Source organism: Takifugu rubripes, chromosome 12 (assembly GCF_901000725.2).
Source record: "Takifugu rubripes chromosome 12, fTakRub1.2, whole genome shotgun sequence".
NCBI lineage: Eukaryota > Metazoa > Chordata > Actinopteri > Tetraodontiformes > Tetraodontidae > Takifugu > Takifugu rubripes.
This window is the reverse complement of record NC_042296.1, coordinates 7,563,541-7,579,974: the sequence shown is the minus strand read 5'-3', so window position 1 is coordinate 7,579,974 and position 16,434 is coordinate 7,563,541. Positions and strand designations below refer to the sequence as shown.

At 46.3% G+C, this 16,434-nt stretch overlaps 1 protein-coding gene across 2 annotated transcripts in view; it reads right to left on the bottom strand.

Moving 5' to 3' along the window:
* The window catches only part of grin2da (glutamate receptor, ionotropic, N-methyl D-aspartate 2D, a), a 92,785-nt gene that overhangs the window by 8,657 nt on the left and 67,694 nt on the right, over positions 1 to 16,434 (bottom strand). For both annotated transcript variants that reach the window (XM_029845042.1, XM_029845043.1), the window contains 8 exons: positions 11,245 to 11,370; positions 10,444 to 10,556; positions 9,204 to 9,320; positions 8,954 to 9,114; positions 7,616 to 7,685; positions 6,956 to 7,073; positions 1,004 to 1,065; positions 499 to 669 (listed from right to left, as the gene is read on the bottom strand). In XM_029845042.1, the coding sequence (XP_029700902.1) occupies positions 499 to 669; positions 1,004 to 1,065; positions 6,956 to 7,073; positions 7,616 to 7,685; positions 8,954 to 9,114; positions 9,204 to 9,320; positions 10,444 to 10,556; positions 11,245 to 11,370 (938 nt within the window). The remainder of the gene's footprint in view (positions 1 to 498; positions 670 to 1,003; positions 1,066 to 6,955; positions 7,074 to 7,615; positions 7,686 to 8,953; positions 9,115 to 9,203; positions 9,321 to 10,443; positions 10,557 to 11,244; positions 11,371 to 16,434) is intronic.

Below are 16,434 nucleotides of genomic sequence, written 5' to 3'. Positions count from 1 at the left end.
GTCTCTTCTGTAGTCTCTTTTCCACTTCAGTGGCCATCCCTCCTCAGCTGACTCTTCTTTCTTTTCTGTATTTCACCACATCTTTTAACTCTGAAGCTAACATTATGACTCCTTTATATCTAATAGGAGCATTTAAAGGCGCTATAATTATCACAGTAATTAACTGACTTTGTGGCGTTCCCCAAAGCTCATTTTTGGGTTTCTCTCTTTTTTTCAATATACTGTTGAAGACCACGACTCAACACTCGGTATATAGGGAGTTGTGAACTACTGGAGTACACACTTGGATACCCGTACTTTGAAGTACGCAGCTTCCATTGCTGGTGTTTTCTCTGGCAGAGGTGCATTGTGGGATGCGTTGCTGTCCCATGTCCACATGAGTCACATCTGTCTCAGTGAACATTTGCTGTGTCTGTTTTGCTGATTTTCTCACGTGTGCCCTTGAACGGTGAAGCCACACCCACTCTAATGGCTACCAAGGTGTAGGGCGAGACTCACCCTGCTGAGGGCCAGGAGAAAGTCCATCTTGCCGGACCGCTTCACGCAGTGCCGAAGTTTCCAATACACCAGATGCTCCCAGGCAAACACCAGCAGGCTCAGGCCCATGGCCACCAGCAGCATGTAGAAGACCCCAGCCATGTTGTCAATGTCCAGCTTACTGCTCATCACCTGGAAGGGGAAGAAGAAGATATGTGACGGCAAATATTACAGTACACTATATTAGCCCAGAGGAAACCCACAGGAGGCGACAGAGACTATTTATTACTAACAAAGTCCAATTTGTCTCCTGACAGCAGTTCCTAAGTTAATTACAAGCAGCTGTGCAACAGGAAACCTTGTGTCTCCAGCTGTTAAAGCAGCCATCAGTTTAAGGCCCTGCCACACAGAACCACCATCAAATAACTGTTCTGTATGAAACAGACACATTTATTCACCAGGGCTCAGCATAAATGGTCAGAAATAACCAGAAAGAGAAAACTGGGGAGAAGGTATGATGGGATACCTCAATCTTGTCGTTGTGGCAGATCCCCGACAGCCAGAGACGCTCCAACATATCGATCTCATCTGCAAGAGAATTAAGGGGAGAGAAGAAAGAGAAGTGAAGAAAAGAAGTGTCATTCATTGCGTCATTCACTGGGTAAATGAAAAGATAAAGAGATGGACAGAAAACAGCAACCAAGATGACTCAGCTTTTTTGTTTTATTCTTCACAACTGCATTTAATGAGATTTTTATCCCAGATTCTAAAAACAAGTGGAAACAGAGGTGAAGACAGCAGCTGGGGGGAAGCAGGACAGAATTAATCTTGTTAGATTCTCCCAAAGACAATTAAGAGGGGAGGAGGGAAGACTGATGGGGACATCTTAAAAAATGACATCTGCTGGACACATCAGAGGCATTTTCAGTCCTCATTTCCGTCCTCATTTCTCCTTCTGAGACTGAAACATCAGCAACACTTTTGAGAAACTCTTCATAAATGGCTTGATATCAACTTTCATTTCAGTTCTTCAACCTTCACTGAACCGAAGCCATTCGGCTTCTTTCCTACATGAGAGCTACAAAAACGTTATCCAGAGTTTTTATTGCTGCCAGCATGAAGCCATCTGTTTTTATTCTATTACAGAAAAATCTCCACAGCTGATGCCAGAACTGCTTCTACGTACAGGCGGAACGGCTCCATCCAACAGCATAGCTGCAATAACCCAGGAGCCCGAACGAGGAAGTGTTCATGACATCATCACAGCCTTAATGGAACTGTTCAAACAATCCAGAATCAGAGTGTTTACTGTCAAATGGAACGGAGTTCATGCTGTGTAACCAAATTCTTTCTTTGTCTTTTAGCATGGATGCCGACACGTGAGAGAAAACACAGGGAAAAAGGCTGAAGAGTCACATCAGCGTAAACGATCTGGTCTGTTCGCAGAACTCTAACATTTGAAATGCAGATGATGTGGTTCTGATGCCTTGCTCACTGACTCTCAAACTCAGTGGGGATTTGAAATTTGCCTCCCGTGTCATCAGGATTAAACTCTCGAAGCGTCTGAGTCGTGCTTACACACTCGCAGAGGAGCATTGTGGGATTTTCAGCTCTCAACGATGCATTAATAAAAAGTTTCGGAAAATCTAATGTGCTTGTTCTCTGAGGACTTTCAACAGTAGAACACAGACAATCCCACGTTCTGCTACTGTTCCAGTAGCTCCAACTGCTCCCAGAGACAGTCTTAATTGACCTGGTTAATTACCGCCAGATCGCAGCCATGTTGACTGAGACGTCAAATCCACTCAAACAAAACATAAATCAGGCCAACACTGACGCCTGCATCACATTTTAATTCCCCCAGAGTCGCGAGAAGGAATCAAACTTTCCTTCACTGTTGAATTCTGCAGCCTCTCGCACGACTGATGACAATAGGGGCTAAATTCACATGATCGGTCTGGGTGCAGCTCCTTCCCGTAATCTAATTTGCAGAGCTTCAATGGCGACTCAGCTGATTTTCTCTTTTGCCTCTCGGCCTTTCTCCCGTTATCTCCCCATAAATACGTTAATCATTGCAATCAGCGTCGCACCTCGGCAGAAATCTTCCACACAAAGCCTCGACAGACAGGTGGAATTTCCACTGTGTCCTCTCTCACCTGCTCCAAGGAGAGAAAAATGGACTTGAGGAAAAAAGAAATCTAATAAAAGGAGCAAAGGCAGAGCCTACAATAGCATTCATGTTTCATTCTACTGGTGTCAGAATGACAGTGGAGATACGACATTTCATTCCAATGCAGGCAACGTGTAATAGCTTTATACTGGTCAGCAGTGAGGATTTCAGAACTCCAATCTTTAATCCCCTGGTGGCATTATAAATATTGTGTGCAGGAGGCATTTAAAGGAGTATTATGACCTGGAGCAGATTCATTCATTCATTCATTCTTCTTCTAAAGCCAATAATGAGGTGCTGAGTGGCAGCACTGCATAAAACCTCTCCATGACGTTTAGATCAGTGGAATTCAGATCCCGGTTTATCGATTATGACGAGCAGATTCAGATTCTACACAAGGAGTTTGAGCTGACCCTTCCCACCCTCCATATCTGTGTTAAACCACCCCTCTAAAGCTGGATGTTTCCCAAACCTACTTAAGTAGGTGATTCTTTTGATTTGATCTTCGTTTATCCAGGAGACACACAGGACACACAGGCTTTGCTGCAGCCTGTTAGCTTATAGGTTTGTTCCAAACATGCTGCACGTCCACAGGGAGGAAGACAATTCTGAACGTTAATGCAGCCTCAGGTCTGATTACATGGAGAATAAAAAGAAAGTGGTGGATATAAGCACACATTTCCACTTTATTTATGCCTCACGTTGTTTGTTTTCAGGCGCAGATCCCAAAAGATCTGCGCATGTGGAACTAATCTTAACATAAAAATTAAAAAAATGAGAGAGATATTCAGAGAAATATCCAAGGCCCTGTTCTCAGGCTATAAAATTAAAATCAGCTTTGTGTCTCTGAAGCTTCGGAAGCCATTGGATTAAAAACAGAAAGGCCAAAGAAAAAAGGAAACCTATCTCCCGAGGTTGCACAGCGCGGCTGCGATGTGTGCCGCCGCCTCGGCCGCGACCTCTTCACATTCATAGTTGCTTGTTTCACGAGCTGTTGTGTCGTAAGATGCTTTTTTTGGAGTTGCAACGTGAAACAGTGGACTCCATTGAGCTGTAGCCCAGGTGTACCATCAGCTGGCGTATTTTTATGGATTCCAGCAGCTCGGGCTCGGGTTCATTTAGGCATTTCTTTTAAGAGGTGTTGGAGGTACCTGGAGACGAGTGGGTCTGGACTCACTGCTGCTTCATCTCCAGATGATTTCCTTTATTTTTCATACATCAGAGGTGCTGCTGTGCACCTGCTCACAGGCCGTGTCCTTGTTGTTTTAGCAAACTGATGAGACATTATGGGGGTCGCCATCGATGCCTGCAGTCACAGATTAATGAGACGTGCCTGGAACCTTCTGGTGGTTTATCCACACAGCCATGTTTAGATGGTTCTTCTTCTTTGTGCACAAACACTTCCACAGAAGATCCACACGTATAAGACCGCATGAATGACTGTTGATACAGGAACAAGCAATCTTAAATGATACATGATGGTGGCTCATTCTGAGGCCAGGAAAGGTCAAAAAAGCAACTTTCTCCAATGCAGAACATCCACAGGTGTGTCTCAAGCTGTTAATAAGCTAAAAATAAATAGAAACCTGGCTGGAAATGAAAAGCAGCAGCTGCAGCAGAGATGGCAGCACAGTGGGAGGGGGGTGTCCAGGTATCATCATGAGACTAGAGGATGCTGCTTTGTTAATTAGGCGCAGTAATGCAAATGTGGACGGAAACGATGCTTTCACAAACACAATGGCACCTATGTGGCCAATCCTGATGTCAGACGGGAAAATAATGGAAACATCTGATGAATCCCTGTGAAGAAATCAAGATCCAGTCACAAATGTTCCAGCTCCAAAAACCAAGTGACTCCTGATGCCCACAGACATTTATTCTGGATCCAGGCGTGAGAGATGCTTCAGTGATGGGTCACTTCTGAATAGCGTCCTTATAAAGTCTGCAGAGCCATTTCAGCATCGATGTGCTGTCAGCTTCAGCCTCTGCTGTCCCCGCAAGCCGCCGTCACTGTCTGCTCCACAGCACGGCTCACCTCGGCTAATTGCAAACACGCTAAATTGGTCCCCAGAGGAGCCATTTGGTGAATGACCTGCAGCAGTAAAAAAAATGATAATAAAAAAACGAAGACGCTCTTACAAAGACATAAAAGTGACAGGAGCTGTTGAGGGATACGTTGTGGATAACAAGATCTTTGTTATCGGTTATGAGAGTTTGGTAGCTCACCATCCAGGATGAACAACCTGTCAAGTAAAAATTCACAAATATGAAGTTCAATTGAAAGCCCATCATTCACTGATGGAGATAAACTGTTTCACTCAGGGGAAATGAGTTTTGCCACAGCCACAGCTAACGTTAGCCTCTAAAGGGAATTACCAAAGGCTCAGGTGGCGGTAGTGAGGCTACTAAAGGTGGCCTCATCTGCACAGAGCTGCAGCAAACTGTTGCATTCTGATCAGACGTCAACCAGGACGAATCAGACCGAAATGCAGGTTAATTCACTCAGAATGTTGTTGGGTGAATGGACCTGCAGCCTGTTCCAGGAGCTAGCATGACCTGTCGGTCAGCAGCTGCCAGGTTGTTTCAGTCAGACTTTATCACCCACACGTTTGGTGGAAGTGTTCGTGCCAGAGCTTTTGCAGGGACTTTTCAGCGAGTGAGGTCTGACGCAGGGGCCGAAACACGCGTTCGTTAGCATACCATTTAAATAAAGGTTGTTCATTTCAGCAGGATAACATTTCCCACTGTGAAAATCAGAAGTGCTGCAGCTTCCCGTCAAGGTCAGCATGTTAAACCAATTTATCACTTTGTTCTAAGCTCTGGCTGTGCGTGTGTGTGTGTGTGTGTGTGTGTGTGTGTGTGTGTGTGTGTGTGTGTGTGTGTGTGTGTGTGGTGGGGTGGTGGTGCTGGTTTTTGCATGAAAGGAAAGGAGCCAGAATTGTCAAAGAACAACTTTAACGCCACATTTCTTGATGAAGGTCAAAGCAACAAACTCTCCTTGTGTTTCCTTTTGTTTTCTCTGGACCTGATTAGTGAATAGTGATAAGTATTTTGTGAATTGGCAGGTCATCTATGGGAGCGACGCAGCAACAGACCATCCAGTCAGGCGTGTTTGCGGACTGGTTTGCACACAGCTGTTAACCAGGACCAGCACGTTGGTGGTGGTGCAAAGAAAAGCCTCAACAGAAGAGCCATGAACAGCCAGGTGACCAGGAGAACGGCCCAATCACAGCAAACTCCCCAAAAGGTGCCATTTAAAGAGTTTAATGGTGGCTTATTGCTGTAAATGAATAAATGTGAGGTATATTAGCAGCTTTAAATGTTTACGTGTTTACATCAAGAGCAGATGTGAGAAAGCGTTTCGGTATTTTGGACCCCATCACCAAACATTTCCCCCACTTCACTAGTTCTCCAGCACTGACAGCCTAATGTGGCTGTCAGTGCTGGTTAATAAACCACTGTTAATGTTCGTGGAGCTGGTGGGGTTTAACTACAGTGGCAGCTATTCAGAATCAATGTGGTGCTGATCCTAATCTTCAAGCATTTGTAGGAATTTATTAAAGCTGGCAGCAGATATTGAAGAGCAGCTGCTGGGAGGAATCTGGTGCACCAGCGTCATTTCTCTCTTCTCAGAATCATCAAAGGTTTTGGATAATGGAACATGAATGTCAGATAAGAAAGAGCATCCCCCAACCAAAGAATGGCTTTCTTTGAGATCTTATTCAGCATAATTGATATTTCGTCTTGTATTAGAACTTAATTTAATACTAATTTCTGCAACTGCTGTTTTTTTCTTTTGAAGACCAATTTTATTGAGCATTAAAAGTCTTCATTAAGGTGACAATATTATATAGTATGCTTTCAAATGAACTACGCCAAATCTACTGTTGACCATCAGTGAACAGACGACTGAAGTTTTAAAGAGCAACTTTACGAATGGAAAAAGAGCAAAAAGGACGGAATTGACAGATGAAAGAGGTGAAACGGCGATGCCTGCTCCAGAAGCAGCAGCATGGTGAAATATAAAAATCCTCAATTATTTGCATCTTCTGTGCCAGATGTGCTACTTGGGAAAGTCCCTTCACCAACCTGAAAGCTCCAATTCTCTGCTGGTCAATCAGCGTTTCCTTCCTAAAGACCTCAGCTGCTGCGCTGCAACCTTCTACCAGCACAGGCTAATTTCCACACAGGGAGATGATTATCACCAGTGAACCCTGAGCAGATTCAACAAGGAGTCGACAACCTCTGCGCTAAGCACTGCCATTAAAAACCCTCCCCAGCACTTCCACCTCCGAGCGGCTGTCTCACCATCTCCAACCAGCTGCAGCAGAGCCAGGTCGAGCGGTCGCTTCCAACGGGAGTTCTTGTGCAGGGCGATGCCGTAGCCCGTGGTCGCAAACACCTTCCCAGACCCGATGGTCATGACCTACAGAAGCAGGGAGACATGTAAGCACTTATTCAAGCACGTTGAAGCACGTCAGAGCTCTGGAAAAGCTGAACCGAGAACTCAGAAATCCTCAGAAATCCCACAGCAGGAGGGAAGATATTGTTTCAGTGGTGGAATTAATATAGATCCAAGCCAGTCGTAATAATTACAGCCGCAGAGATGGCTGAACGAGGCTGGTGGGAGCTCAGGAAGCACACAGACCTTATTATAAATGATCACCGGGCAGGATTTTCATCCTCGCTGAGGGAGCCGTATCAAATACTAACTTATAAATAAATCAACACCAGTACTGTCCAAAAGTGACAATATTAACTAGCTACAGGCCATCAGGGAGGTGCATAAAGGCGTCAGGTGTGTCTGATTTATTTATTGCAGATGTAGAAGTGCTCATTTGCATGCTACAGTTTAGCCGCGCTGCAGCTGTTGCTTGGGTTGATTTCCTTTGTTCGGCAGCTTCAGGGAGAACAATAACGGCCCGAGTGGAGGAGCCGCAGCGCCAAGAGGCAGAGGCCATTTCTCACCTTGCAGCCTTCGTCTTTTCTGGCCATGTAGTTGAGCACAGCAGCGTCGTAAATGAAGGCATCCAGTTTCCTGTAGGGAGGGAGGGAAAATTACCAACAATCAAATGGAAATCAGTGACCTGGGGCGAAATGACAACAGTGGAACTGCAGCTAGTCAACACACTGACAGATGATGTATAAACCCGAGCCCAGACATCAAGAGTCATAAAGCAAAACTGCACAAAGAGGAGCTTCTTCTCCTGCCTTCTTTTCAGTGGAGGCAGAGAAGAGGCAGAGGTGTCAATTCTGCATCTGCAGCAGCCTCCAGTGCAATGCAGCAACAGCAGCACGGAGGACGCAGAAGCTGTAAAGCCAGGATATTTGGTTCCTGCTGCTAATGACCAAACATCAGACATCCAGAGTCCCCGTAGAGAAAAGAGCAGTGAACAATGGCTCTGCTGGAGGAGGGAAGAGTTTTAAAGAGGAGTGGAGGTTGGATGGTATTAGGAGAGATGGATAAGAGAGGAGGAGCCGTGCAGAAGTCAGTGTGAGTAAGGATTAAATGAATGTGGAGGAAGAGGGAGAAAAGGGGGGATTTGGTGAGAAAGAAGAGCCAGATCCAGCTTCATACCCATTGATTGTTCCAGTTTAAAATATTGACTTTTGCATAAAAAGTAGAATAAAAAGGAGATGAAGGAGGTGTAGAACAGCAGGAGGAGAAAGGAGGCATTGTTAGAGTTGGACACATCCCTCCCCTTTATCTGTTAGGGCCAAATTCTTTGTGTGTTTGTGGCCCCCTCAGGTAGATAACACCCCCCCCCCCATCCAAATGGAAGGAATCTTTGCCTCTACAGGGCGGTTCCTGCCACCATCTTGTTTTTTCTTGCACGCGTAGCTGTGATAATGGTGGAGCTGCACAGGTCACAACAGTCTGTTGCCCCTTCGAGACACAAGAGGCCTCCAGTCGAAACCATACGCGGAGGCTCACGCCTGCTGCGGCAGCTCTCACCATCCTGTCCGTCTCTTTCTGAAAGAAACGACGGGTTTTTTCTACTGATTTGCTGAATCGCCTGTAACAGGTGGAGCCAGAAGGGAAAAATAATGGTAATTGGTAATATTTTGATTAGGTTTTTGGTCATTACCATTCATTACCATACATCAAATATACAATAAACTTATGCTCCACTCAGAATTAGGTCACATTTATTTGGTCCACTGGAAACTAGTGTAAAATCAGCCGTGAACGAGTAGTTACATCTGACCTGTTTCTTAGTGATTTCCCATGAAATGATCATTTTTCTCGGATCGAGGCTGTTTTCAGCTTTCTGTCGCTCCACCTCTCTGTTCTCTTCTTCTTACCCAGTCTTGAGGTTGTCGATGGCCTCCTCCACACCCTTCTGGTTGTTGCGGATCATGTACTGGTGCATGTTGGGATAGTTGGAGCGGATGTTCTCCTCTGTGCTGCCGTTTGGCACCGTGCCGAAGCGCAGCGGGGGGTACTGCTCCGTCGGCTGCTGGAACTGCACGAGGAGGAGGCGGTGAAGACGAAGCAGATACAGCAAGTTCGGAAACAGGAGGAGCCGACGTCAGTTCCAACACCAGCTTGTACCTTTTTATCAGACAACCCTGATACTGTGTCGATGTACTCCTCCTGGATCATGAAGGCGGCCAGGTTGGCGGTGTAAGAGGCCAGGAAGATGACAGCGAAGAAGGCCCAGACCAGCACCTGCAGCAGCACCAGTAACACTTCAGAACCAGCAGTGGCTTCTTTTAACAGTAGCTAATCCTGAATGCTGCCACTTTCCAAGAATCTTTTAGGATTCTTGGAAAGTTCAGGAAACATCTGGCCAGTTTTTGCTGCTGCTGCTCTTTCTTCAGGAAGTGAGTGAAAGATTAAAATTCATGCTTGCAGCAGGTTGATGAATGGCTTCATTTGCCTCGGCTGCATTCTTTGTTTATGCCAAAAAGTTAATTTGCATAATTTCTATAATGAACGGGATAAGAAATGCACTTTCACAGCTTTGGCACCTGAGACACAAACAGGGTGAAGCAGAAAAAAGTGGCTGCTGAATCGTTTTCTGACTGTGTAAGAAGCTGCGGTTGTCACCAATTCATCAAACAGTCAGACACAGTCAGCCACTGACGGCATGACTGAAGAAACCTGGAAATAAGACGTGGAAATCGCATATTTCATCTGACATCTGGACGAGGTTACCAGAGAAAACTCAGTCTTGCCCTACTTTAAGTTTCTGCATCACACTTTTGCTCAAATCTCCATGCAGAGAAAAGAACTTCTCTGACTCTCGTCTGACCCTGTTTTTGCAGAGCCTGTGGAGCCACAATGAGTTGTTGTGATGATGATGAAGATGATGGTGGTGGTGGAGTTACTCCGGAAAAACTCCTGGACAGACATGAAAAGACGCCTCGTGGTTTTTTAACCTCCTGTGGATTTTTCTAATGTGCACCTGAGGGGAGCAAACGTTCCTCTGATTGTTTCACTTTTCACCTCGTGGTGGTAAAAACAGCAGGTGTTCAGAAGACAAGTGGTTAGACCAGGGAGGGGGCGTCAACCCGCTGTCACTTCAGAGGGTCACACAGCATTGTTTCAAGCTTAACCCTTGTGTGGTGTTCGGGTCGGTGGGACCCAGCTTGTGTTGGGCACCTGAATGGGTTAAAATGGGTTTGATTGTGAGGCATTAAAAGCCACAAAATGCATCAGACCCACAAACGCTGGCTGAGTAACAACAATATGAACATTACACAAGGGTTAAACGGTGTCTCTGTGATGTTCATGAAGAGATCACAAGCATGATTCCACAGATGAAGGGAAGGTATTCAGATGGGATCACCATGATCTTGCTTGTGGTTCCCCGAGGATTCTCCACAGGGACAGAGTTGTTGAAAACCAGCGCCCACAACAGCCAGACGGACTTCCCGATGGTAAATTTGGACCCGCCTGTCTCTGAGAGAGAGAAGAACACCAAACAAGGTCAGTGTGATGGTTTGCAGGTGGCTACAGGAAAATGGGGGGACGAAGAACTATAAACCTGAAATGTGAGAATCTGTGATGGGAAAATGTGAGGTTTAATTCTCGGCTCCCCGTGACCGCAGGTGCTTCTCAGCCGCCCCCCAGACCTGTCTCCAGGTTTGGACCCCAATTGGGGTCTTTTTCAACCTGTCCGCATTAAACTCTTCTAATGATAAACTCTGCCTGACCACAAGGCTCTGATAGATATTAAACGTCTCCATCAGGATCAGGTGATGCTTCAGAGAGGAGAGGGAGGCTTCTCCTTCACCTGTGGGTCAAAATCGAGGCTGCCAGGAACTACTCAAGACCTGGATCTGATTGGAAGGAGGAGTCCTCACTCACCTTACCTTAACCCTCTGCCTTCAGTCTTTGGTCAACCAACCTGAAGTGATCTTGTGAATATTGATCAAACAGAGGAGCCGATGATGAGCTTGTCAAAATCAGCTGCATCCGGCGACCTTCTCCTCAAAGAAGCGGAACGTTTTGCATCATTGACCTAACATCGCCCCCCCTCCCGCCTCTGTTACATAAGTGATGAAGTGACAGCTGGGTAATGATGTTAAGAAATGCAGCGGCGGCGTGTTGATTGGCGTGCCGGTGTGGGAGCGCCGCCGTCTCTTACTCTTGGCGGTCTGCAGGCTGCGGTTGTATCCCACAGGGCTGAAGAACTCGAAGATGAAAACGGTGACAGCTACCACTGACAGGCACATCACAAACATCATCACCCACACCGCTGGGCTGTAGGGCTCTGAAACACACACCAACACACACGTGAGTCACACAGAGCACCACTTCATTAGGAAAAACGCGTCTGTCACTGCAGGATCACGGAGGCGGAGAGCAGTCCTCAACCTAAAATCTGAGATGGAAAAAGAAGCAAGAGGTGTCAACTGTTACCATGTCATCCTCAACAATGTCCTGCTGGCTGAGCCGCTCTCTCCTTAAAGCCCAATTAAATCAGCCAAATCAGGACGAAACAACAGCACCTCCACAATTCACACTCAACATGTGAGATCTGAAGTTCTTCTGCATGTGGGTGTGCCACCAGCAGAGCATCTGTCTCCTGCATCAACAACAACGAGCTAGCAACACCTCTCGTCCTCGACACGCTACACGTGCTTCCATGAAGAGGCTGCCAGCGGCTCCACTCAGCGGTGTATTTTTAAACCAGTATTAAATCAGTAAAACATCAGGCGAAGGATGTTGGCCTTTGTCAGTGATGTCATCTTTAAAGTTCAGAGCTGCCAGTACGCGCTCTCTACTGGTGCCAGTGGACGGACCCGTGGTGGCGGACCGAGTTTGGGGCTAATGAGGTTTCTACGGGGTTCTTTAATATCAGCAGCGTGTTGGGTCTGTTTTCAGCTGGTTGGCGGATTCTAAGTGGTCCACAACTGAACAACACAGGAAGAGAGTGAAGAGCCTCAGGATACACAGCCCCATTAGCATGTGTTCACTAATGTTAATTCAACTGGAGAAAAACTCTCTATGTAAGATATTAACATCTATTAACATACATTTTGTTTTTGGAATGAATGATAGGTGATTTGCTAATGCCCCCCCTTTTGAATGTCATAATGGAAACACATCTTAGACTGTTTATTATGCAAATATTATGTGCATGAGGAATAATATGTGCCTAGAATGTAATCTAGGAGCGCAGATGGCCGCAGCACTTCAGGAGGCACCGATGGGGAGCTCCTTGAATGATTTTCTAATTTCTTTACAATTGTTCTCGTAAACATGCTACAGTTTGTCTGGTCGCTGTAACGCAGAGCAGAATAAGCATTAACCAGGATAATTACCCACTTCAGTGACATCAGCGCTGCCAGGAGGCGGCGTTATCGTGAAGTGCGCCCTTTTATTTAACTATTTTAAAGCCTGGGGTGCTGCAGCCCGACCACCATCTTGAAGGAGGGGCTCCAAAGCGAAGCCCATTTGGGTTTGGAGTTCCAGGACATTTTCAGCGCTGCCACTCACACCCAAACCCCCACCAGGAGCCCCGGAGCCCCACTCAACTGCTCACTGTGAGATTGTTGGAAACAATGGTAGGAAAGCACCTGACTACCTGTCAGAGACAAGAGTCAGGAGAGTGAAGGAAGCTTCACTGTGGACCTCAGCCTGGAGAACCAGGACAAATGGAGGATTTTAATTTGGATTAATGCATTTTCAGCAGAACTGGACTGTTTAAAGAATTCTTCACAATCTTTTCATTTCCTCTTGTGAGAGTGTGTGCGCGTGTGTGCGTCTTAGAAGTATCAAAGTTACTGAATGCTAATATTATGAGTGATTTACTATAAAAACACAAAAGACAAGATAAAATTCCACGAGCGTTTCAGAAACATCTGCAGGATAAAACCCTGCAGCAAGATGTATAAAACATTGCCGCTATTGTGTTTTAAGTAAATGATCAGTGTTACTGGCTGTTTTCAGCAGGTCACAGAATTGAATTTACAAAAGTATTTCGGCGCTTTTTCTTTCGCTTGTGTAAATTCTCCTTATAAGTGGTGAAATTCTGGAGCCCCTGCTTGTTCATAAGATGTAAGTCAGATTAGATTCAACTGACGGGAGCAGAGAGCCGACTGTTTATTTGCCTGCGTTGTTCTTCTCATTAGCATCATGTTGGTTCCTGCGAGGGTTGAGGTCCAGGAACACTCTGTTATTAGTCTGGTCATGATTGCATGTTTATATTTGTTATTACATGAGCAAACCTGCTGCAGGAAGATGAGGAGGGAGAGATGGCGAAAACTAATCATCGTAACAATATCAGTACAATGCAGAAGCCAGCCAGGCAACACTTGGGCTTTTCACGCCTTAGACATGCACACGAGCTTATTAAGGCAAAACTAAATTGCAATCAGGACGTCATTGAGGCATCTTTAACGCTCGTGAGTGGATCTGAAGAAAACCAGTTTCTTCCTCGCTAATTATCACTCTGTACTCCATCAAATGTCACCTGCTTCTCTAAGACCAAACTGCAGAACACATCTGGATTCCACACAGCTGGAAAACAGCAACAAAGGCCAAGCTGGATCTGGCCTGGCACTGGTTTAAATGAGTGAGCTGCTGACCCTACTGGCTGTGTCCAGAGCTTGAGTCACTACTGGGAGCTTTGATGGATAAACCGGGAGACTCCGGATGGTTCCTCAGAAATAGAACCTCCTGATTGGCTTCCTGCTCTTTGATCTCTGTGGTCAAATGAATGTGCAGATCAATAATTCACACAGCATCTTCTGAGCTGCCTGTGGTCCTGTTGGACCTCCTCCAGCCAGTCAGCCAGTCAGACAGTCAGCCAGTCAGTCAGTCAGTCAGTCAGTCAGTCAGTCAGTCAGTCAGTCAGTCAGACAGACAGACAGACAGACAGACAGTCAGTCAGACAGACAGTCAGCCAGCTCTGGGTTAACTGAAAGTGTTCTCCTTCCTTGCTTGATTCACTTCTCACTCAATTGTCCTTCTCACCTCTGCTCCTCCGTTGTCTCTCTCCTTTAGCTGCTCACCTTTCTTTGTTTTTCCATCAACCCACAACTCTCTGCCTCTCTCTCTCTCTCTCTCTCACTCACACACACACACCCACACACACACACACACACACACACACATACACACACACACACACAGCAGTACAGTAGAGACAGTGTCAGCTGGTGTTGTTCAGTAAAAATGACCGCAGGAGTCCTCTACCTCTGTCCAACTGTGCCTTGGACTGTCTCCTAAACCTCTGATGAATGGACAGATGGACAGAGGTGGACGGCTGCAGTGATCAGATTGAAACAGATCTCTGAGGACGAGTTCAAGGAGAAAATAAATAGTCTATGAATTATCTTCACAAGTGACGCCAGGAACAGCTTCAGTTATTTGGTAAATTAAAACTCCTGAAACTCCAGGGGACGAGGCGTGGAACTCTGGACGAGCCTCAACGTTGTCCAGCTTTTTATGCAGGCGCTGACACAAAGCAGCAGATGGAGGCTTCAGCAGGATGGTGCTCTGTCTCTGGCTATGCTAACAACAACTCCTGTAGCAGAGAAGCAACGGCGCCGCTGTCCTGGCCCTGGAGGCCCACCTGTTGGACACTCGTGCTGCAGCAGCCCGGTCCAAACCCCCAACAGAACCTGTTTGGAGCTTCATATCTCAACACTGCTGCGTCTCCAGGGGGAAACACTCAGTATTGAAGGTCAGCTGGTGGAGCAGGTCAAAGCCTTTAAACATCTGGGGACAGAGGTGGACACCTGTCCTTCACACAGCCTCTGTGTCCGTCTGTCCATCCATCCTTCTATTTACTGATCGCAAGCTCAGAAAACACCTGAAGCAGCTCTTCATTCTCCATTTAACCTCTTCTGCATTTCATTTCTGTAGATGCCTGATCTCCCTCCCTCCCTCTCTCCATCCCTCTTTCTCTCTCCCTCCCTCCCTGCCTCTCTCCATCCCTCTTTCTCTCTCCCTCCCTCTCTCTTACCCCCTCTCCCCTTACTTCTCTTCCTCCCTCTCTCCCCCCTCTCCCTTTCTCTTGATCTTTTTTCTCTTGGAACTGTGTGGAATTACTTTAAGAAGCTTTGTAAATTAAAAGCTGTTATCACAGGAGGGACCAACTTCCTGTGAGACACACTTACTTTCTTTCTTTCTCTCGTATAAATGAAAAGAACCGTTGGAGTGTTGGAGCTCATCTGCATATGGAGAATATTAATCTTAAAGCTCCTCTTATCTAATAAAGCTCTGATGGTCACATTTGACAGTTGTTGAGGATGTACAGATTAGATGAACCTTCTCAAACTTGTTCATGTTGGCAGCAGGTTGAAAATTGCTGCCTTGCTCGTGATTGTTCAGTTTTTTGGCAGCAGCAGCAGCAGCAAAAAAGCATCAATTCAATGTTGACATGACAGCGACTTAAACAAAGGAGCAGCAGAAAAACAGAGGTCAGCTCCTGTCTGATGATTCCTTTCATCTTTAATGAATCGATGGTTTGTTGCCGTGGGAGCCACCTGTGAGTGGGTTTATTTAAATAGAATCCACTCCCCAGTTTGGAACTCTTCTCTCCTCTGCGGGTTTGCAGGAGCAGATTTCCTCAGCTCACAGATTTGAAGCCGGTTTGAAGGGAGGCGTCGAACACGCAGCTTTTCAGGTAAACACCGAAAGTTTAAAAAGCACAACTTCACCCAGGGACACTTTGCGGACAGTCAGGTTGTGTTTTTAAAGGAGCTTGTGTTGGCACTGAGGACCGGCAACGTCAGGATCAGAGCCTTTTGGGTCGGAGGGATTTGAACTTCAGTGGCGATAATGAGAGGAGCCGATAAGCTGGACGCTGGCGCATTTTCACCGGTATTTGTTGCATTTATGAGGGAAGATGTGGCTCAGGAGCGCTCCACCACTGATCCGGAGGATGGAGCTTTGGTCCCAAAACAGCAGACTCGCAAAGACTGCTCATGAGGAGTGAGACTGGGAGGGCGCCCCTGGATGGTGTCTGAGCCCTGATGATGAATCTGACCAATGAGCTGTCTCCAAAAGTTTCTATGTGCACGTAGGTCCATTTATCATTCACTACTCTGAGGACCTGCAGGTGAAAACAGCCCGTGGCACTCTGGCAGTTAGCCTCCAGGCTAATCTTAGCATAGATTTGTTTACTGTTGTGGACAACGGCTTCGGTGTTTCAGGGTTTGGCTCATTCCAAAACACACCGATTTCACCATTTTACTGCATCAATATGGCTGAACCAACGTTCCACCTCAAGAGTTCCCCCCTTTATCAGCCTCACTTTAGACTTTCTTTATTGGGTGACATCATCTGAACCCTATTAAACCAGTCCAACCTCCCCCCAGTTCCA